General features: G+C 40.8%; 2 protein-coding genes across 7 annotated transcripts in view; both read right to left on the bottom strand.

The window, feature by feature from the left end:
- JAKMIP1 (janus kinase and microtubule interacting protein 1) overlaps nt 1-14,162 on the bottom strand; it is a 172,611-nt gene extending 158,449 nt beyond the window's left edge. For 3 of the 6 annotated variants that reach the window (XM_030024298.2, XM_030024305.2, XM_030024231.2), the window contains exon 1: nt 14,028-14,158. The gene's annotated coding sequence lies outside the window, so the exon portion shown is untranslated. Of the gene's footprint in view, nt 1-3,195; nt 3,311-14,027 lie in introns of all 6 variants that reach the window. The other 3 variants (XM_030024242.2, XM_030024288.2, XM_030024313.2) reach the window with 3 other exon arrangements.
- LOC115339084 (translation initiation factor IF-2-like) lies at nt 12,885-13,938 on the bottom strand. Its single transcript, XM_030008448.1, has 2 exons — nt 13,292-13,938; nt 12,885-13,062 (listed from the first exon to the last, which is right to left on the bottom strand). Exons 1-2 carry the CDS (start codon nt 13,936-13,938, stop codon nt 12,885-12,887), a joined length of 825 nt encoding a protein of 274 aa, XP_029864308.1.
- Nucleotides 14,163-24,186: the final 10,024 nt, after the last annotated feature.

The raw sequence follows: 24,186 nt of genomic DNA, 5'->3' as shown, positions 1-24,186 counted from the left end.
AACGTATCTCAAAAGTTGCAATACTGTTCATTGTCTCCAATCCATCAGTAATTTCGGTATTGGCTTGGTTGTTCACAAGCAACACATTCGTGTTAATGCAGCTCAGTCTGGGAGAGAGGGAGATAGGAATCCTGTTCCATACCTGGTCATTGGGATGAATTGCACAACAAGGGCCAGACGCTGAACCATCTCACAAGCACCATTCACCTAGGCTTTGTGCATATCATATATTGTGCAATGAGGTGAAAGATAGAGAAGGGAAGTCTGAAGATAATTTTTTGTAAATGTTGCTTTGGTAAACTCAATGGCTGATTTTTAGCATTCTTCCCAAGCTCAAGAAAGCTAATCTGTATGTCCAAGAAGCAAACAATACAATCAGTGGAAAACCTGGCATTAAACAATGACTCAGCATGTGGACTGAGCCTCAAACTCTGAATAAAAAATTTATAACATATTTAAAATTTAGAAGGGTGGTTACACCCACTCAGAAAAAAAAAAAAAAGTAGTAAGTACATTGGTGGCAAGCTAACTAAAAGAAAAATCAGAAAATAGAAAATAAGTAGCTTGCTATTAACAAGAAAGGAAAAATGGTCACTTTTCTTAGTGTTAAGGTCAATTCAGAAAAATTTCATTAAACAAAACCCCTGTAAATTCTCTGTAAATTTAAAGTCATCTAACACAACACAGTCTTCAAGTAGAAAGCTGATGTTGAATTCAGAAAGATAAATCCCATGTTTAGCAGCAGTAAAATTTATTATAAAATGCATTTCTTTGGCATTATACAGTTAGATTTGAATCTGATATTAACATTCATGATTAACATTACACAATATGAAGACATATTATGAATATCAATAAAAGTGTTACACAAAGGCACATACAGATGATCTGTGCAGACTGAAATGTACATTCCATCCTACAGAGACAGATAATCTCAATGGAAGAAAAGATGCAATTCTGTGAAAAGAAAATGTAGGATGAAACAGATATCAGAAAAAGCTGAAATTCAAGTTACACAGAAGGTTTAGGTGCTTTGTGAATAAAGAAGGAAGAAAACTTCAGTAACTGAGAAATCATGCTATGAAGGAAGAAGAGGAGGAGTATCAACTCAGTATGAAATAATATGCAGATTATTGTATGGAGCCACGAAACATCTGAATATAAATTCTACTTATCAAAAACAGAATGAGTTTTAGCCATGTTAGAAAACGCAAAGCTAAGCTCCAACTTACATACAGATCAACATTATGAACGTAGCATTTTCCTGCTGGCTCAGTATCTCACGTAGAAGGGTGACAAGGGAATTTATTCTTTTCCTGCCATGTGGATAGGCAGAAGGTTAACTAAACAACCACCAGTTTTGAAAACTCTGCTTTCTGCATTATCAGGAACAGGATGATAGTTTTGTCTCCTTGACATACTTCCACAGCAAGCATTCCAAAGAAGAAGCAGCAGATCAAACTCCCCTGATATTAAAAGATGAAATAAATCTCTGTACAGAGACTATTATTCCCCACACATATACTCAGGAACGGAAGCAGAGTCAAATTCTGATCCAGCTTGCAGATTGTCTGTTAGTTGCAGTGATGCAGGCATCAATTCTGAAATGTATTGCACAGCTTCACTACAGGCATACCCTAGGCAAAATCATGCAAACATACAAGTCTAGCTACATCTTGCAGGTTAAGGCTCCCATGCAACCCAATGTTATTAGAAATGCTATCTTTTTTTTTTCTTGCAATAAAAAAGATTGTTTACATGTTTTTGAACACAAATGCCACAGCATTTGCCCATCTACTCCAACGTTACAAAACCAGAGAAAGAAGTGCAAAATTTAATTGAACTGCTTAAGTAATGAAGCTCTGATATTTAATTGATTTGCTTGAAACTGTAAATTGCTAAAAACAAAACATTATTTTAACCTGACAGTCCCATTGAGACCAATATTTCTCACTACACTGCAAGCTTATTCTAAGCTGTTTATTAGCACAAACACTACTAACAGCCTGCAGAAAAGAAATCTCAGATCTAGAGCTGGCTTTGAACCTCAGCTTGCAATGGTTATAGGTTAAAGCTTCATTTTCACATCTGCATAGGTACTACCCAATCCAGTTTGAAGCCCAGACAACAGAACCAAGGGCTGACAGTCTTCAGTGCCACTCCACAGCTCTATAAGTCAGTATTTCCTGTAACTTGTTTCCCACTTTCCTCTTGGGCTCAGCTATTTATTAGTTTATGTAGAACTGAACAGCATTTAAGTCTTCAGCCACATGGTTTGCGCCATTTCTCCAACATTCTGCTCATGTAAGTCAAACAACCCTAGACACTGCAATGCAGAATGATATTAGCTAACCAGGGAATCACAGTATATATTGCTCCAATGTGATCTATAAGCTTTGATACAGCACAAAGGATGATGCTGGGATATGCTTTATAAATCTCTGATGAGGCAAAAACTCCATAATGGATGGGATGAAGTCTCTGTAAAGGGATGTGTGCTAGTTTGGCTGCGATAGAGTTAACCTTCTTCATAGTAGCTAGCATGGAGCTATGTTTTGGATTTGTGCTGAAAACAGTGTTGATAATACAGTTTTCCTTATTGCTGAGCAGTGCTTACACAGCATCAAGGCCGCCTCTCCTTCTCACACCTCCCCGCCATGGAGTAGGCTGGGGGAGCACAAGGAGTTGGGAAGGGACACAGCCGGGACGGCTGACCCCAACTGACCAAAGGGATATTCCAGACCATAGGACGTCATGATCAGCATAGAAAGCTGGGGGAAGAAGGAAGGGGGGGACATTGGGAGTGATGGCGTTTGTCCTCCCAAGTCACCGTTAGGCGTGATGGAGCCCTGCTTTCCTGGAGGTGGCTGGACACCTGCCTGCCCATGGGAAGTGGTGAATGAATTCCTTGTCTTGCTTTGCTTGTGCACGTGGCTTTTGCTTTACCCATTAAACTCTCTTTATCTCAGCCCACGAGTTTTCTCACTTCTACCCTTCTGATTCTCTCCCCCATCCCACTGTGAGGGAGGTGAGCGAGCAGCTGCGTGGTCCTTAGCTGCCGGCTGGGGTTAAACCATGACAAGATGTCAAGCTAGAAAGCATTTGGTCTTGTACAACTGGCTCTAATTCAAAGGGGACAGAAGCCGCACTAGAAGGGACCTTGCTGGTAAGGGGAGAAGAAGAGCAGGAACAAACCAGGGGATCTGCAGTCAGAGAGTGTGAGTGGGTGTGCAGGACCATATTCCAAAGGGAACCAGTTTTGCTGTCAATGAGCCATAACATCTCAGCTGAGCATACTGAAAATATTTACCTGAAAAAAAAGAGGAAAAAAATCAGCAACTACTTGACAGTGTTCCACAGAAGGGAAATTATTAATAGTCACTGAAGGCTTGTCCAGGAATTTCAACACATGGGTTACAAGCCACCTCTCTGCTCTTGACATTTTGTTTAACCAGCCAGTAATACAATTTTATGTGCTACCCCAGAAAAGTCACAAGACAGCAAACTCCAGCATATTACAGATGCCTAAGTTGATATCAGGTTAAAGCCTATATGGAGAAGAGGCCTGGAGTTTGTTTCAACAGATTCATAACACAATCAGGTAGACTCCCACCTCCCCAAAATTTATTTTAAGAGTAATTGTTTCTCATCAACAGTAGCTTGTATAAAGAAAAGAAGTGAGATTTTTTTTTTTTTCCCCTGGAGTGGCATATGTGCTATTTGCATAGCAAGTTACGATAAGGACAGCAATGGTCATGATCACGTACCAATGGTGTTTGTATGCAGCACCTTCAGCCAGCTAAATGCACATGGCATGCAGCATTTCCACCAAACACCTTGGAGCCAAGCACAGTTTCACAAGCCACAGCGAAAATGAACAAGTTCTCAAAACATGAAGAAAGACAATCTGATATGTTACTTGGAGAAAGTTAAATCCTATTTGCCAAAAACAGATAAGAAAGACCTCAGCACCCAACACACAACATCTGAAGATTTCCACACTGATACTCTTAAAGAAGACTCTGAGGTCAGCTGAGACCTATAGAAATATCAGCATTATTCTTTCTTGCTTATATGCTCCATGCAACACAAAAGCTGTAGGCACACACGTTACTGACAGAGTCATTCAGAAAGACCAGTCTCAGAACCTAGTTTCTTTATTGGTACAGTAGCCAGGAGCACCACCTGTGCAACTGACTGCAGCCTTGCACCAGGCATGGGCTTTCCAATACCAAACTGGAAGCGCACAGACCTGTAGTGAACTGATAAACCAGCATTCACAGGAAAATAGTAACTGCCGCCTTTTTTGCCTTAGCCATCTCAATGGCATATTCCAGCACTGCGAGAATGAGGGAAACTTTGCATGTATACGCTGTAAGAATTCCCTTGCTTCAACTGCACAGCCATTTCTTGGCATCCAAAATCTACCAGGTACTGCGATGCAGTGAGTGTATGCTGCCTGTCCAGCACCCAAAGTGTCAGTCTAGCAAGAATCTATAGAAACTCTCAATACTGGCAAAATCACAGAGCCAGTAAGTGTGTTCTGCCGGGTTAGTATACAGAAGTTCCCCCTGTGACCTGTGAACACCTCCGAGGTTCAGAAACAAACACAGAATTGCTTGGGCATCTCCAGTGCCTTCTACACATACAGTCCTCCTTCTGCAAAACTTCATCCAGGCCTGAGGTCTACTGCCAAACAGAACAGACTCAAACAGAGAGCACATGCAGTTGGAAGTCAAACACATTAGTGCATTAAGAATACTGCTCCCCAGAAACACTGAAGCTTTCCGACAAAATGCTAAGAAGTAAGTTCTAGAGCAGTTCAAATGAGAAGGGCTTAGCTCTTGAACTCACCTTGAACTGATGACAAAACTAAGTACAACCAACAAAGTCCTAGTGACGCAGGCATGGATCACATGAAGCTTTGCGACATGGATGTTCCCAGGCAGGTTTAATGAGTTTCAGAACTACCATACAACTTGACAGAATTTATTCACGTTCTGATTCACTCACATACTGGGTTAGTTTTATATCAGGAAGAAGGCCTGTGCACCTCTTCAGTTGCTAACGTTTTGGACTGTGGCCCCAAGCTCACATTTCTCTATCAAAACACAGAAACACGCACTTACAGTCCCACTTTTCAGGGCAGGTTTCACCAGTCTTGTGGCGTGAACTATTATAAAAGCTGAAAAAAAATCTCATTTTTAAACTTTACTGCAGATTGAAGGATATATATGTATGCAAACCCCCCAAAACTGTAGCAGCTCTTCCCATGCACAGAGGTAAGGCTGTTGGTCACAGCCACAATAAGTGTAACTACTACAGTCAACCTCTCCGCCTAGACTAGTTGTTATTTACATCCAGTGTAAATCCAGAACACGTGCAATAAAGTTGATGGATGTAGGGATGATGAATCCATGTTATGCAGACTGTAGCTGAGATCTGAATCAAACCAGTCAGTAGCAAGACAGTTCTTATTTTTCCATTTTAAAAGCCACAACTGTTGCAGGAGAGAACCCATGGCAACATTTGTATCACCTGTGGGGTGTACCTCAGGCAATATAAAACAGGAAAAATAAAAAATTATCTGTGTAATTCAAGAACTCTCAAAAATATGACTTTCCCATTGTACAGTTCCATTACTAAAGAAGAGATCTAAGCCTTAAATTAATGATTCTTTTCCCATATGAAAAAAAATGTTACAGCCAAAAAAAGAATGACATGGCTTAAGCTGTGCAGAACATCCATTCCTCCATCACGAAAAAGCACAGAGCAAAATAAGAACATGTAGCATTTTGCCATCAACAAAGCTGCCTACACAGACGCCCACTTCTTCCTATTTTCTCTGTAGCATACTCTTAACTCACTCATCTCCTTCTGCATCTTTCTCACATTCATTGACTTACCTACGTTCCACACAGCTTCTTCAGACTTGTTTGCATGAGAAAACTGACCATGGAAATAGTTATTCTCTTACAGTCAGTTCAGAATACATCATCCATTTTATTTTTCCCCCTCTCCCAATATATTTATATACCAATAAAAATAATTTCCTTGAGAAACAGAGAGGTTACTCCAGGGTGTCTAAAATCTGAAATAACGAGAGCAGGATAATTATGCCACAGATCTAAGCTTCACACTGTGATAGATTCATGCATTTGGTCCCACCTCCGAGTAAGAAGCTGGCAATTACTGCATTCCAGTGCAGGACCATGGATTTTTTCCAGCTCCCTTACTCTACGTGCCAGTTACAGCTGATTGTGGCAGCTGAACCACTAATGCATTTTTGCATTAGATGCAAAAGACCTAGATATACTAGATATGCAAGAGCAAACCTGCAGTATATTTTGCTTTTTCTGCAGATGAGAATTACTGTTCTTTGCAATCATGATATTTAAAGCTCTGCTTTACTGACATCCAACAGGATTTTAGATTTTAAAATCTCAATCTGTAAGAAATGCACACTATTTATTACCTACAGTGATATGGGGACACCTCCCTCTAAAATTTTTAGATACTCCTCCTTTTCTAAGTTAGAAAGAGCAAATAATTAGAACCCTATGTTGCTTTTGTGCTCTTTTAAGGATTAGCCTCACTCAATTCCTGGACAATATATACATCAAGTACACTACGTACTCTGACTAGAGCTTTAAATCAGACTAGAGCTGTTTAAATCAGACACATCTCCAATACCTCCCCTCTTAAAGCATAATCTGGTATTATTGTGAAATTATTTTATAGTGCTAGTATGCAGGAATCTTCTGTTTCATCCAGTTCATCAGATATACTGTCTCCACAAACATATCTATTTTTCTGTATGTTAATCTTTGAAGTATTTTCTGTGTGCACATTTGCAAACACACACAAAAGTTCTCTGCATTTACAGTTTCTACTCTTAGAAACCACTGTTTTGTTACCCAATAGCTATATTCCTAATAGCTGGCTAAATAGATAGACTAAATCTAGCTCAGATATATCTAACCATGGCTGTGGTCATGGTTCCCCACTGTGGTACAGAAATAGCCATCTATCTTCTAGACTAGAAGCCATCTAGGAGAGGCTAAGGTGAAAAGATGGGGAAAAGAAAAAGAAGGAAAAAAAAATATTTCAGGCTTTCTTACACAGTGGACAATAGAAAAAAATCTGCAAAAAACAATATATACACAGAATATTTGTTATTAACATAAAGGCAAGGTTGGTAAAATTAACAAATAGCTGACTGCAAGAAAGCTTTCTTTTTTACTACAAGAGGTAGTAATAGCCCTGACTTCCTGGCTGGTAGAATGTAGAATCTAAAAATTCCTGAGAAATGGCAACATACGATGGCAGTCCATTAAAAAAAACCAAACCAAAACAAAACAAAACAAAACAAAAACCAGAAAACATTAACGATGGGATAAAATGAGATGTCAGGAAAAAAAGAAATAGCCCAAAAATATTCCCTTTTCAAGGTAACTCATTGCAGAGAATAAAAGTTAATGCTATTCAACAGTGAAACTGGTTTAAAAATAAAAATAAAAAAAGGCTCATCTAACCTTCCCAGTCATGTATATACATCTTGAGTTCTGGAGCAGGAGCATTATCTTTGATACTTCAACCTTACAAATACTTACAAATGCACAAATACTTGCAGTTACAAATACAAATACTTACAAATACTTACAAATGCAGTTTGAAATTGATCAACAAATACAAAAATTAGTCGTAGGGCACTGAGAGACAGCAGAAGCATTTAAGCCTCATTTCCGTAGGAAGCCAGGCTACAGCAAATGTAATTAAAGTTTTTAGTAAGAGTGTGCTATCTTACCAAAAGACTCAGAATTACCAGAACAGACACTAAGTCTCGGGGCACAGCATCCCATCCTCCGTCCCCATCCTATGTGGTAGTGGCCAAAGCCTCATGCAAAAGCTAATAGGATGATTATCTTCTACAAGGATTATGCTGCACAAAGAAGCTGAAGTCTGCCTTTGTGAGAATTAAGTCCATCAGCCTTATTGGTCTGCTGATTTTTTTTCTTTTGCCATTGTGAAGATAGGTTTTCACTCTGATCTTTCTTGAAATGAGTAAATCTCATTGATATAAGAAGCTGGGATAAAATGCGCTTGCAGATCATTCTTTTTTGTTTAAGAAATAAGGAGTCCAGAAAAGGAGGGAGAGGGAAAATGACTGATTTCTTCTTTAAGAAATAAAGGTCTGCTACACTAAATTAGCAAGAGTATAATTATAATATAGTCTATACCTAACAAGTTTAGCAATGAATGATTAAGACACGATCTGTTCTGCAGAAAATGCCAAAACGTGACTCAAAGTAGATCAACATAAGGTAAAAACATTGTGAAAGCGGTGCTTTACACCTTGATAGGGAAAAAGCTGTGTTCTTGGGGTTTCAGCTCTCATTTCCAAGCAATTTAGAGAAGCAACACATCACAATGCGCACTCTCCATCCTGATAGGTATCACAGAGTGTTTACGTCCCAATAGTGCAGAAAGAACTACATGAAGGAGTTACTCCAAAATCATGGAAGTACTTGCAGCTTAGAGACTCAAACAGAAAGGGAATCACTGTCTCACAAAGTAAAACCTCCACCCCAGAAACATGTCCTGATTAGACTCAGGATACAAGTGCATCCCATTGCCACAAATATTTATAAACATGGAGAACAAGCTTGTTTGGAGAATTAGTAGTTCACAAGAAAACAAGGCTTGTACCTTTGGACGGCAGTTCAAATGCAAGCTGGTGAGAAGAAATGCAAAATGTTTGACACTTTCTTAGCATAAACAGTAGCATTACTGTGCAGTAAATAAACAGTTACCAGATGCTGGATACTGCTCTAGATAGAAAACAGAAAAAGAAGATGAAATCTCAGCCTCATAATCACTGACATTTTGGAAAGTCTTATGAAAATAGGTCTACTTTAGATAGATAAGATGTTCCTCATTCTGATCATTAAAGAAGAGAAATAAGGTAATTTTGGAAGAACCCAAGGAAGATTGCTCTCCAGTGGCTTACTCTTAGTCTCACCATACAAATAATAATAATAACAACAACAATAATAATACTTCGGTTTCAATTACACCAACAGGCCATTTGGCTCACTTCATCTTAAAACAAATAGATAATCTTAGGATTAAACTTGAGTGCATTATACTCACGGGGGGGGGAAATATCACCTCCTCACCTGCATAGCGAAGTCAAAGCAACCAGATAAGCAGACAGTGCCCATAATGAAGCCTGACAACCATGTTTTCCTTGGCTAAAGGGACACCATTTATTGAGGTTACACCCAGGAAGCCATGCATTTCATCTGCAGCACATGCTTAACAGCAGCGCTAAATCAAAAGTGAAACTGCAAAATACAGCCGGGTGACACTAATAACACTTCCGTACTGAATGGAAAGCTAATCATAATCATAAAAGCAACTAAAAATATTCAATGCTAATGTCTTGTCAAAGACAACTGAAATGGAGGACAACTGTCAGTTATCCAAGAGGATGAAAGTTAAGTCAAAATGGCACTGAGAAATACGAAAAATATACTTTCTGAAACAGCTCCCATTTTTCTTACTTTCAAGGTAGGGTGCTAGAGAACTGGCAAAATACTGTTAAGGTGGACTGTAAACAAGAAAACAGCAGAAAACCTCAAAGAGTTGTGAGAGACATCTTGATCCTCCTATGGTTGTGGCTACATCCAGCATTTAGTAGGGAACAAGTAAGCAACACATAAACAAATACACAAACAAAGCAAAACAAACCTATGTGGACTGTGCTTTTAGAGAAGGAAATAACCAATATTAAAAAGTCTGTTCACTATTTCTAAACATCTCACCATTTAAGTGATGTTTGCTTACCTTTCAGACTTTCACCTCTAGAAAGTGGTTTCAGTTAATCAGGTTATTCATCATGTAACTAGGACAGCACTAAAACAACTACATGTGTGTGTATGCTTATATGTTTTTATATAATGTGTATTAGGCACACCTCTCTTAAAATCAGAGGGTAGAAAGATAAATGAGAAATTGCCGCTGTACATCTTTCTCTTTATTGACATAATTTCCCATTGTGAACTGTTAACAAGATACATAGTGACTACAAGTTTTTGTGCCTAAAGAAACAACAAAAATAAAGAGGAAAAACAACCTTTCTTCACACTGTATTCCTCATTATATCAAGCACCTTAACCACTCCTAACTTAAAATAACAGCTGCAGGTGGGAGCTTCCCAAATACATTTGGCTCTTTATTTGCATTTAAGCATGTGTTTGAGAGCCTATATGTTAAAGAAAGAATGCGTCAAATTCAAAGGTGGCTGTGGAAGGAAATGCCAGATCTATGAGTCTGGTGTTGTGCTGAGAGGAAATGGGGAAGACCTCACCTATCGCAGCACATAGCAGAACTTTCTCTTAAGCTGCCATTCTTATTAGACGAACGAAGAGATGGAATATTGCAAGTAAGGAAGTAACCAACTTAAAGTTTTAGTGATCTCAAAGAAACGCCTACAAAAGCATTACATATGCTAAAAAAAAGTTCTATGATTTATAATTATGGGCAAAGGATGGAAGTATCACTGAAAAAGAGTGAGTTAAAAATGAGTTTAAACTACTACTACGGTTCCATTTTGCCCCTTTGAGAATGAATCTATGCCATTTTTATTGAACTACTATAGGTATTTTCCTTATTACTGAAGTTAGGACTAATAAAGTTTTATATTTTTAAAAATATCTTAGCAAAAGTTCAACAGAAGTAAGTTACAAAATTTGCATATGGGGGAAGCATTCCCAAGATGGAAGAAAGCACTTTTTTAGATCATGAACTCAGGTTGTTTTACTGTAACGTGAATAAACTATGAAACAATGACTATGAAACTGATTTTCCTGAATAATGCAGAGTAGCATTGGAATAAGTACCATAAATCAGCAACTGTTCTAAATATGGACTTTTTTTTAATGAAAAACAAAAGAGATGGAATGTGTTTGTGCATATCAGTACACAAAGCTGCAATTAAGGCTGCATATTGTCCCTTCAAAATGAAGTAGAATAGAGTTAATGAAAGTTGAAAGGAAAAAAAAGTCAGGATTACAGACAAGAACATGAGGAAGCATTTAATGGTTTGTTTCATTGATGGCAGAGCAACCTTAGTTCAAAATTAATAAATGAATTGATAAACTGAGACGCAGTGATCAGTGGTACGTGTCCATACATCCTCTTAGAGGCAGGCAGCATGCAACCAGCCTTGCTTTTATACAGAGGCAATCCAACCTCACATTCTTCATTATTTTCTGCTCCCTGACATGTATTTATGCCAGCTCCAGCTGGCCTTACGCTGTCCAGAAATGTGGCCCAGGCCCATTTATTTCCTCAATATACTTGTTACTCCTACATCTCCTATTTTCTATCATAATCTAATCAAAATGTTCAACAGAAAAAAAAAATCTATACACAAAAATAACTATAAACTTTTAAATGCTGACAAATAATATTTAAAAGCAGCAACTGACAGCAGAGCTAGGATAAACTGTAAATAGATGGTGCTGGGGACACATACTAACTATGGAGAACAAAAAGAGGGCTTGAAGAAGATGGACCTCTAAGAGGAAAACCATGACGAGAAACGCCTCTTCTACCACTGTGTACTGAGATTAACATTTTAACAGAGCACATCTCTTCCAGTTCAAGCCTTATTTTTACCTCAGGTTCAACCCATGGCCTCTTTTGAGGATATTTCTAACTCTTGTGTTCCCAAAACAACAATCTAAGACACTAAAGGGACATACATTTAAGTGGAGAGTGAGCATTGCCCAGAACATTTCCAAAAAGAAAAAAAAGCCTTTATCTGCATGCAGGAAAACTTAAGCAGGTTGGGCAAACCTCTGTACCAATGGCCTCTTACAGTACCTAGTATCTCAGCCCACAGCAGACTGTCGCCCCAGTGCGTCAGTGAAGGAGTCCTACAGGGTGGCCTCCTTAAACTTCTAGAGCCACTCTCCAGACAGTGGTGTCTCCACCCATAAGGAGAATCACCTCTTCTAGAAGATCCAAGATTCCTGGCCCTTCTGTTCATAACTCCAATGTATCTATTCATTTCACATTAACATCCTCACTACCTGCACCCATCCAAAACCAAAAACCCCAAACCCAAAAAGACTCCACACTACCTCAGGCACAAGAAACAAAGTCATCCCAATGGACCGAGAAATATAAATGGAGCAGAGATTGAAAACCAATGTTCTAAGCCCTACAGAATGTCACAGCTCCCGTATCACAATAACTAATTTTAGCATTATTAATAGTAAGGCATGCATATTTTCAATACAGAACAAAAGCACCTTCTCAAAAGATAATTAAGCAGAATTTAAAAGTCTCATAAAAACCTTCTTGCCTAAATGCACCATGAATTAGCGTGTCTTACAATCGGAAAACATTTATTTTCAGCAAGCTTTGGAAAGCCAACACAAAGCGTATTCACCCCTAGCCATATAAAACCTGAAAGAGAAACTGGCATCTCATGGAGATGAAACACAGCAGACCCTGATAAGCATTACAGAATCCCAGTCCTGCATAAATACATATGCACATCATGCTTACTGTCGGTGAGACCAATCATGTAAGAAAAGACATTACTGGGTGTACATGATGGGTGCTAAGCATAGGGCAGGGATCCCAGGGAGCAAAAGGAATCTTGAAATTAAGTGGGAGTCATTTTCTTCCCCCTTACAAAATTTGCTAGGATTTCCTTTTAATAATCCTATGAAATTTTTAAATAAATAATAAAAGTAAATACCATCTGTTCAAATTACCATAATTTCTCAGGATTGTTTGACTAGACAGTGTGGTACATGGAAGTCATCAGTCAGGCTAGTAATATACGACTGATAATCTGTAAATACCTAACAAAAATAACTCTTGCTTGTTAGTTCAACCTGCGTCCACTCCATCCTCTCTCTAAACGGAGATCCCGCAAATCTGCGGTGACTCACAGGCCTAACAACTGCCTTAAGGGCTGAGGTAAAGAACTTTTCTCCAAATCTCACCCATTCACTAGGACAAACCGGTCTTGATGGGCACCTAATAAACAAAAATTACGCTGTGCGCAGATACTCCTCTCATCCAACCCCTCGGATACTCAGATACTCCTCTCATCCAACCCCCCCCGGAGCGATCTCTTCTATAGTGTTGCCATAGAAAACGGAAAGGAAGCCTCCAATTAGGGAAGAGGTCACTCTTAAGCAGAGGTATTATGTAAATACCGGCCAGCCAGCCCCCTGCAAAAAAAAAAAAAAAAAAAAAAAAAGGCCTCATCCCGCAAGCCCTCCAAGGGCAGGCCTCAGATTCGCTCTCCGAAGACCCATGCCGGCAGGGCTCGGCGTGCGAGCGCGGGTCTGAAGCCCCCGCAGCCTGCCCCGCCGACGCCCAGGGACGCCCGCCTGGAGCCCAGGTAGCGCCCGGGTGGAAGGGCGGGCGGCGGAGCCCCGGCCGGCGGTCCGCGATGCGCCGCACCGGTATCCCCCCCGCCGGCAGGGACCGGCGGCCGCGGGGGAGCCGGCAGGGACGGCTGAGCACGGCCGGGGGGGTCGGAGGGCTCGCAGCCGCCGCAGCCGCGGGGTCCGGGGCTCTCCCCTGCCCGCCGCGGCCGCGCCCCGGCTCGCCGATGGCTGCGGGGGAGTTGCGGGAGGGCCGGGGCAGGCGGCGAGCCCGGCCAGGCTGGCCCCCTCGGCGGGCGGCAGCCGCCTCTCCCCGCCCGCCCGGGGACCGGCGGCGCCCAGCCCCGCCAAGGACCGGCCGCCCTTCCCGGGGCTTCCTCGCCCGTCGGGCCACCGGCACGGCGGGGCGAGCGGAGCCGGGCACGGCCTCGCCACACCCCGGGCTGCACTTTTTTCTTTCCCCTGGGGCACCTCGCACGGTCAAAGTCTCCGAGCGCGGCAGCATCCCTCCCTCCTCCATCCCTCCGTCGCTCCCTCCCTCTCTCCCCCCCCCCCTCCTCCGCGCCGCCTCCGCATCCCCCACTCGTGCCTCCCGCCGCCGCTACTCACCCACGCCGCGGCCGGCACCGGCGGCAGGCCCCCCGCCAAGCCCTCGCCCCTGCTTCTTCCCCGGAGGGACCCGCTAGGCGCGCCGCGGCCGGAGCGGCGAAGCAAGCGGCGACGCTCCGCCCGGCAGCCGCACCTCGCTGCCGGCGCCGGGCTCCCTCCCCAGCTGTCACCGGCGGCCCGCCCTCGGGAGGCGGCGGCCCCGAGCCGCTCCCCGCAGCCCCGCCTCCCGCGGGCGGGGGGCCGCTGCCGCGGCCGGGGCCGGGGTCGGTCGGGGCCGGGGCGGGGGGGGCTCGGGGGTGCCGCCGCGGGTCGCGGCGCTCTCGGCCTCGGCGGGCCGCCCGGCGCCCCGCTCCTGCCCCGGGAAACTTCCCCGCCCCCGCCCCGGCCCCGGCCCCGGCCCCGCGCTGAGTCAGGCGGTGCGCGCAGGAGCCCCTCCGGCCGGCGTGGGGTGCGGGCGATGATGTCCCCCTTCCCGGGCTGGCCACCTCAGGAGGTGCGGAGCCGTGCACTTCGAGAAGAGAGCGCTGAGAAGAAGGATTTATCCTTCTAATTTTTTGTGTCACACCCTACCGTAGCGCGCAAGAATTAGAGCTGTCGGATTAACTCATCTGCTAGCACTCGCTACCCGTGCCAGATGGCTGTAAACCCTAATACCATTTAAAACCTCATTATTTTGTTAGAATGGAACGGAATAGCTGCTTGAGGCTCCCGGGCCCAGGCTCTGCTTGTGGGTTTCTAACCAGACTGCCTCTTCTGCGCTGCCGAACATTGGCTTTGAACGCGCCTTTACTAAAATGCTGTTTGCGAGTATGTTTCTGTCGATCCAGATTTAGCGATTCACCCAGTAAATGCAGCAGAAATGTATTTGTGTTAGGTAAATACTAGGGCCTCAGGGAATGGGAACAGTCACGATAATTAGCTGAATGTTATGTTGATGGCTAACGCCGTATTTCTGTAAGCAGGCCCAGTATCAAGGAGAAAATAAGCAGTTTTACCATTCTGGTTGGGGGGTTTTGTGTTGTTGCTGCTGGGGTGCTAGGTCTATACTTATATAAGACAAGATGGATATGGGAAAATAGACTTGAAAGAAGAACTGCAAATACAAGAAACGCATCAGTCTTGAAACACGCTCAAAGAAGGAGGTTGATGGGGTTCATCAGAACTGGGCTGCAACACAGCGACAGAAGTTTGATAAGGGGACACCAGTCCAGCGGATGAAACCGTAATGCTATTGATGGCTAAAATGAATGCTTCAAACCCAAATTTGAAGTGGAACACACGGTTTAACAGTAAGGGCAATTAAACAGTCAGAACAGCCTTTTGAGACCAAAAGGGAACATGCATTGCTGGGCAGTGTGAAGCAATTATTTAAATACATCTCTTTCCAAAGGGAGGCATTTCGAACAGGAGCTGAAGGAATTCTTGTAGCCAATATAACCCTGAAAGTTTCTCCTCTATAGAGAAAATGCTGCTTTTGATTTTTCAATTAATAAGAATTGAATGTCCCAGCTGGTGTTAATTACTTCATATAGTTTATTTGTTCCATTTTCCAAGACAATTTCAGGTATAAATGTTTGAGACATATGCTCTTAAAAAATGTCAACACATTTATTAGTGGCTATGTTCCAAGTCTGGATTAATGAAACCATAATGAGCAGCTTGTTATGCTTTAGCTGCTATCTAACTGTTCTTTATAGGAATAGGAATTTTGGGCCTTAGTCCTGGCCCTGGCCAGTGAGAGAGGAAATTTGAGCTCTTAAATAATATATATACATGGCCTTATATTATTGTTGCATCTTGTGCAAGGATGCAGCGTTGTGGTCTGAAGAAAGGCGGGATGTTCTGCAAAGGATTTGCTTATAATGGGCTGGCATGTTGGGTTGTTACATGCAAATTATTTTCTTACCCGATTAAATAATTTTTGCTTGAAAGTACTTACAAAGAAGTAAGAAGGTGAAATTTATAACTTAGTTAGCACGTTGTTTCTCAGTGTTTTTCATTAATAAAGGTGTTAGAGCTTTTTTTTTTAATTTACATAAATGGGGCTTCATTTAAAGTAAGATTAGGTGATCATTTTGTCTGCACAAAGTCAAAAAGATTAGCTTCCCATCAGACATGGCTCTATAACCTGCTGTTCCCTTCAGCTGGAGAGCAACCTTCATGTCAGGAACCCTGGAGAATCCTTTTGAGAACATGAGGTTTGATAGCCACTAATGTCTAGAAGCTGAGGCACCCATTGCACTGTTCCCATCTCCAAAGAACTAATGCTATCAGTGGACATGGAATATCCAAGAGACTGGAATATTGAGTGAAAGTAAAGATTTCAAATCTGACCTGTTTGTTTGTTTGTTTACATAGGTGTTGTATCTTACTGGAAGTAAACAACTGGGTCCTGCAAGACTTGCCCAAGTTCACGCAGGAATTCTGTGGGTCAGCCAGAAATGAATCCTGATACCTCCTGGTAACTGTGGGGTCCCTGATAACGTGGGAGGCTTCTGAAAAACACAAACAGAGTGAGCAGTTATGAAATACAGAATACTCTGTCTGCAAAGGAAAAGAAACATTTTGCCCAGTTAGTAGCTAATATATTATTACTGTTTGTTTGGCTATTGTGTTATCAGCTTTCTAACTCTGCTTTTAGTGATTAGTAAAGCAGATTGAAATATTGAGTCTGAAAAGTGCTATGTGAGACATCAGCAAGAAAATATTGGGCTCTGTTCTGAATCCCTCAAAATCAATGCAAATTCTTCATTTAGTTCAGGAGGAAAAGAACTGAGACTTAGAAGTAATGCTTTAAAAATGCATTAAAAACCTTTCGGTAACTTTACGGCTATGCAGTTTAGCATTAGAGGCACTTTGACTTTATTGTACTCATGCTGAAGTAACTATATGAAGTAGAAAGCAAAATAAAATTTCAAGGACAGGCCATAATTGAAAAGTTAATCCATGTTTAATATTGATATACTCACTGTAAAGAGCTTTAAGCCTGCAGACTAGCAGAAGAATATCAGAATCCTTGCTCTAAATTTGCTCTAACTTTTTAATCATAATAAAAATCCCTTGTAAACAGTGGTGGTCCTCCTGCTCAGTTAAAACTCAAAAGTGTGAGAAGTTTTTAAAACTTCAGCTCTGAATAATTGTTATGCTTTAAGCTCTTACATTCTTTTATGAAGAAAAATCTTAGAGCACTTTTGAAACTGATTTACGCACAGGGGACCAGATTCTCTGCTGCTGTAGATATAAAAGGACTGCATTGATTATTTTTTATTATTGTTGTTGTTGTTATTGTTAATATTATTATTATTTAGAAATCAGAAATACACATCTAAGGACAGTTGGGTTTTTGGTTTTTTTTTTTTTACACAGTATGATTTTTTCCCATTGAAATGCAGCCATCTGCAGGCAAGTATATAACAGTGCGTAGCAACACTACAACAATTATGTATAATATATGGCCATATTTAAAACTTCTCACTGCTCGGCACTGCTTATTATTAATGTTAATACTGCTCAGGACAGGAAAGGAAAAATGAACTACTCTTAGGGGTAACTTTAAGTAGACTGACTTTAACTATCCACTTTAAAGGATTTGAGTGTGATCGCTTATGGAAATGATTCTTCTAGAAAAGTTGAATTCAAGACATCCATTTCGGAAAGCCTGGGAGATTCAGTCATTGAAATAGAATGAGGTTCATTCTTCTAAGTTATTGCAGCATTGTGAAACTTGCAGAGGATTTTCATTTAAAACAGTAATGTTTTCATATTCATTTAAAATTTTTTTTTAAATAATATTTATTCAGGTTCAAGATTGCTGGGAATACCTGACCTGGTTTTCTGTAGTAGTTGAGATGTGTTTCGCTCAGAGAGCTGGCCTCCTAAGTGTCTGCGTATGGGATGCCTCGCCTCCCTTTCTGCATCGTGGGCGAACCTCTGTCAAGGCTCCCTTGGCCCCAGAGCAGAGGTCCTACTTAAATACCACTAGAGAATCTGTCTTGCTGTGCAATAATGTATAAAACTGATAGTGTCGTTAACACACACACAAAAAATTACCGACCATGCTGTTGAATTTCAAAACACAAAATTTGTATCTGCTGAACCAAAAGGGAAACCGGTGCTGGTGTCTGCAGCTCATGAGGTGGTACCGTAACTGGTGGGGGACACCGCTCAGTTTGGCCAAGGGCAAAGCCTGCCTACACCTGCCTACAGCCTTGTGTGCACCAAACAAATTCTTTCTGTAACACCTATTTTATCAGAATCAAATCCTCTTTTACAAATGGCAGAAACGCTGATATGACAAGTTGCGATACATCTTCTTGGAGATGTTCTTCCCTCTCTCTCACCCTCTTGATGGGTTCTGCCATAGGTGGGTGTTGGTGGAATATCCAGAAATACCATGTGTTAGCACGTGCTTCTAATAGGGAATACTTACCATGCACGGATATCAATAGCAGCCAAAGGAATCAGACTGCAATTAAGAGTTGAAATATGTAGTTTTGACAATCGTAAGTTACATTTCTGTATTGCACTGAGTACATTGTACAATATTCCTTTCTTTTGTGTGTGAGCATGTGTCTCAGCAGATATGTATGCACTTTTAATATTTTCTTGGACCTGTTTTTGAGAAGTCGCTTTTTCCTTAACAGAGGGGGAAGAGTCTTCTGGGAATATAAACCCTGAAATTGGGATTTAGTATAGGCTTTATGGACAGCTGACTTGTTTAAAAGCTGCCTTGCTGTGCAGTCACATATCAAATTAGAAATTATAATATAAATAGATGAAGTTAATAACTATGCTGTGGAATATGGGAATAAAGCATTTGACTCATGTTAAAACAAAGGGGAAAACTGAAGATTTACAATATATTAACCCATGTTTGGTCAAAGATGCTGCTATAGAAGTAAGCACTAGGGCTTTGGATGGCAATTGATTTCTAGTGTTACCTGCATAGCTCTCTTTAATGCATGTGTTGAGATGATTAGCTGTAATAAGGAGAGGCTAGGGATTAAAAGGGTAAAAATAACAGCCATTATACTTCTTAGAAGGAATTCTCTGAGGATGTATGCCTGTGGTTCACTCACGCTTGCTTTAGCACATAGTGCACTGAGCTATTCAGAGCTCTGTTGGAAAAAGGCTGCTAAACATGGCTGTTCAAAACATGAAATACTGGTGGGCCTGTTTTCATCTTCATGATTCTTATTCTTTCTTTTTAGGGATGAGTTGTGTGATGGCCACCTCAACTTTCTAAAGACAAGTTCTTATTATAATATTGTATATTGTATATATTGATAATATTATATACATTTGGCAACTCTGAGTTGTAGCATTCCTGTAATAGAAACTTGAAGTGCAAAGTAAAAAAGAAAAGAAAATATGCTTTATTAATCATAGAATCACAGAATGGTTTGGGTTGGAAGGGACCTTAAAGATCACCTAGTTCCAACCCCCCTGCCATGGGCAGGGACACCTTCCACTAGACCAGGTTGCTCAAAGCCCCAGCCAACCTGGCCTTGAGCACTTCCAGGGATGGGGCATCCACAACCTCTCTGGGCAACCAGTTCCAGTGCCTCACCACCCTCAGAGTAAAGAACTTCTTCCTTATATCTAATCTAAATCTACCCTCTTTCAGTTTAAAGCCATTATCCCTTGTCCTATCACTACATGCCCTTGTAAAAAGTCCCTCTCCAGCTTTCTTGTAGGCCCCCTTTAGGTACTGGAAGGTTGCTACAAGGTCTCCCCGGAGCCTTCTCTTCTCCAGGCTGAACAACCCCAACTCTCTCAGCCTGTCTTCACAGGAGACGTGCTCCAGCTCTCTGATCATCCAGTTAATATCAGAATTTAATCATATTGAAGATTTTAGTACTTCTACAGCAGTTTATGTGTTTAGAAAATAGATGTACTTTTCTTGTATTTATGTAATCAAAACTGCAGGCTCAGGACATAGTACAAGGTTATGCATCATTTCAAAGGATAGCAGCTAGCTGGAAATGCTCATTAAGAAATCCCACAGCTTCTGTTATGCACACTGATGTAAATCTTCAATCAGTATGCAAAATCGAGAAATATTTTACTGCTCTTTTACAGAAAACTGCAAGGTCTTTGTTTTGGGGAATGACGAGGGATTCCCCTGGATGTATCTTTCTTATAGAATGAAAAAAGGCTGCTGTCATAAAGTTCATCTTTGTGAAGAGAGAAAGGGTGACAGGGAAATGAACAGATAGCCTGATAAATTCCTTCTCTTTTCCCTATTAAAAAATAGGATCCAAGTATTTGTATATCTTTGGAAACTAGGGTGTAATTGAGCATAGGAGTTCTGCAAGATCTGCTGTTTCTCACTAGAAAGCAGCTCTCTTTAAAGACGGAGTAGGACTTTGAGTCTTGAATGCAGTCTTTTCTTTAGAGGTAGAAATTGGATAGGACCAGCTGCTAACCAAGGGAGAAGATACTGGAATCGGTGAGTTATACCCTGTGCAGGATGAAATAGGCACTTCATTACTCATCCCGGTGATGCGCTAGCATGATATTTGTTAGTGAAGATACCAAAATTGCTGCTGTATTATCATGTTCTTTCAAATGCTCAAAGGCAAAATAACTGAAGTTTTTCCTAGCTGTCTGTAGATTTCTGTTGGTTCAGAATTTGGATGCTTTTGTACTTAATAAAAGTATATTTAATCTCCGTTAAGTGACAGGCTAATGTGCAACAGAGGGAATTAAAAATATTTCTCACATTTAAAAACTAAATATATCAGATATAATTAATCTTACGGTAAGAACAAAATTTTTTTATTAATTGTCTATATAGTTCTGCTCTCCTTATACCGTTTTAAAGACACCTACATTAAATAAAACAGGCTACAATAAGTAGAAAGTTTAGACAGGATTAATGACATTAGCTCTATCTTTACAATGTTTGTCCTTAGGAAAAGGTAAAAAATGAATTAATGTCTTAAAGTACACTGCCCAGAGTTCAGTAACAACTTGAGTAATTAAGATTGTATAAACATAAACTTCTGTCCAAGTAACATGGGGTGCTTTTATATTTTCTTATGGCCTTAGATGAGTTTTAGTGAGCTTTATCTGTAAGGTTTTTTTCCCCCTCTTTTCTTTAGATGGCTTCAGAAAAATGCCTTCCAGAACTCAGATATTTGACAGCTATCCTATTAGTTCGCTGTCCTGGGCACTTCAACATACTGTATTAGCAGCACAGCCAGAATTGAGAAAAATAAGACTGATCAAAAGGTATGTATTTGATATGACAAAAGAAGAATTGATATAGTGTATGCAGCTGAATAGAACAGAATAGAACAGAATAGAATAGAATAGAATAGAATAGAATAGAATAGAATAGAATAGAATAGTTCAGTTGGACGGGACCTACAACAATAATCTAGCCCAACTGAAATATATGCTGGTGGAGATTGCCACTATCATTTTCTAGTGGAGGGGGGAATCACATTGCAAATAAAGAATTAGAAACAACCTGGATATATGTCAAAAAAAATTTAATTAAACTGTGTAATTGTAGGCCTAGTTAAAGAGCAATAGTATGAAAATATGTGGGGAGGACTCCCATAAATTGATATGATACATACAACAGTTTGAAAAAGGTTCAGTCAGCTGTTGTCTAGCCATGGTACTATAGTAATGGGGTCAAACAGATCAAGCAGGAACATGATCGTAGAAGGTTGTCCTGGTTTCAGCTGGGATAGAGTTAATTTTCTTTCTAGTAGCTGGTACAGTGTTATGCCTTGGATTCAGTATGAGAAGAATGTTGATAACACACTGATGTTTTCAGTTGTTGCTCAGTAGTGTTTAGACTAAGTCAAGGATTTTTCAGCTTCTCATGCCCAGCCAGCAAGAAGGCTGGAGGGGCACAAGAAGTTGGGAGGGCACACAGCCAGGACAGCTGACCCAAACTGGCCAAAGGGGTATTCCATACCATGTGATGTCATGCCCAGTATATAAACTGGGGGGAGTGGGGCTGGGGGGGATCGCTGCTCAGGAACTAACTGGGCATCGGTCGACAAGTGGTGAGCAATTGCATTGTGCCTCACTTGTATATTCCAATCCTTTTATTATTATTATTATTGTCATTTTATTATTGTTATTCTTATCATTATTAGTTTCTTCCTTTCTGTTCTGTGAAACTGTTCTTACCTCAACCCATGCGTTCTACTTGTTTTTCCGATTGTCTCCCCCATCCCACTGGGTGGTGGGGGGCAGTGAGTGAGCAGCAGCGTGGTACTTAGTTGCTGGCTGGGGTTAAACCACAACAAAGTTATATATAAATTAGGCCATGAGAAGATAAAAAGAATATATAATTGAGGAAAGGGTAGTCACTGATAGAGGTGACCAAACTGCTGAGGTCCCTAAGCTAGCACTGTTTATGAGCCGGTTAGCTCACAGCCTGGTGGGCTAATGGCTCTGCTGCTTCTGAAGGCAGCTTGGTTAATCTCCATCCAGGCACCTGAGGGCTGGCTCTAGCCACAGTCCTTCATAACATGGGCTTTTTCCTCTGTGGCTCTTCCTTTGGTTAAGTTTCATGATTTACTTCAAAAAGAGAGAGCTGCTGCGGTGACAAATTTATGCTGCAGGTATTGTGCGCAAATTGAGTCACTCTCTGTGCAGCCTTTCCAATTTCCCAAAGCCCATCTAAGGAGGTTGCAGGGAAAAAACCAAGCAAATAGAGCACTGTGTGTCAATACCCCAGAGCTCAGTTGTACAAAGTTAGTTTAATCTGGTAAAGCCAGGTAAGTCTGGCAAAGCACCCAGAAGGTGTTCGGAATTTCTGAATCATTTCCCTAGCTTATCTTTTTTTGATTTAAGATGCCTGTACGACTGCATTTGGACTTTAGTCTGCCTATCTCCTACTGAAGCTCCTCTTGCTCAAATGGAATGAGTCAGGCACAGTGTATATAGAACGCTTTGTGGTGCCAGACGTGAAGCAGTGTAATGCAAAGTATTTCCCTGCTTCAGAAAAGGAATGGTCTCTGGCCTAAAGGGAAAATGAAATGAAATCACCAAAGGAATTTTCAGTTCCTTGTGTACCTATCAAAGGGTATGACAGTACTGAATTATTTAGGTAACTTGCCCTATTAGATTGTGTTCTTTTATGAATCATTTCAAGTGGCTTGGGCCCTAACCATAAAAAATTTTAGCATATGCTAAAGACTTTGAGAATGGCCCAGAGGAAAGATTAGGTGAGTTAAAAATTTATAGCCTACAAAATTTTGTGAACCTCAAATCGCATTTTAATGAAGCAATCTTTTTAGTCTTGACAGATACCTCAAAAAAAAAAAAAAAAAAAATTAAAAAATGGCTACACCCTTCCCTGCTCCCTCTCAGTGCACCAAAGAAGTTTAGGGTGAGATTAAGATAACTAAAGGGAGTCTAAATTAAGGATAAATTGCTTTGTCCTTTTCTTATCCTGTACCCCAAGAGTTTCTTGAAGATTTGTTTCTTCTTCCCACTCTGCCATTGAAAGTTGAATCTTAAAACCAGATGTCCCCCTGAACATGCGTAAACAGCAGATTTATTATATGAAGATTAATTAATGCAATAATTCACATATGTATGTCAACAAAAGCACAAAAAATAAAAGACAAATATATGTCTAGCTTCTAAATTGCTAACTGTGAATATTGTCAACCATTGTGTTAGCTAAGCAATAGTTTGAGCAAGCAAAGCATTGTGCTGATCAGATACCCAAATTCAGCTCTTAGTAAAATAAACAAGAGTCTGCCTGATCAGTGGCCTCAGCTATGTCCAGCAGAAAAACCTTTTTGGGTTAACTTAGTGAGATTAAGAGAGGCAGCAAACAATAAGGGAATATTCTAAATATCATACCTTTTCAAAGTGATATATTGCAAAATTCATATGGAATTGAACACATATCAACATTCTGAAGCTTCTCAAACCTTCTTTAAAAGAAGAGCGGTTCACAAAGTGAATACCCTTTGTGGTAAACTGAGAAACTATTTACATTTGAAGAATAAAGGAATGTGGATAAAAATCTCAGAGCTGAATGAAATTTTGACAGATTTCCTGATCTTGTTCTCCAAGGCATTATTCCTCATACCTGGATATTCCTTATAGAAGTTTGTATCACCTCCTTTTAAAAAAAAACCTCTGATGATGGTTGTACAGATGGTCTGTTTCAGTG

Source organism: Aquila chrysaetos, chromosome 1, assembly GCF_900496995.4.
Source record: "Aquila chrysaetos chrysaetos chromosome 1, bAquChr1.4, whole genome shotgun sequence".
Lineage (NCBI taxonomy): Eukaryota > Metazoa > Chordata > Aves > Accipitriformes > Accipitridae > Aquila > Aquila chrysaetos.
Note: the sequence above shows the minus strand (reverse complement) of the source record. Positions and strands in the feature narration are given on the sequence as shown.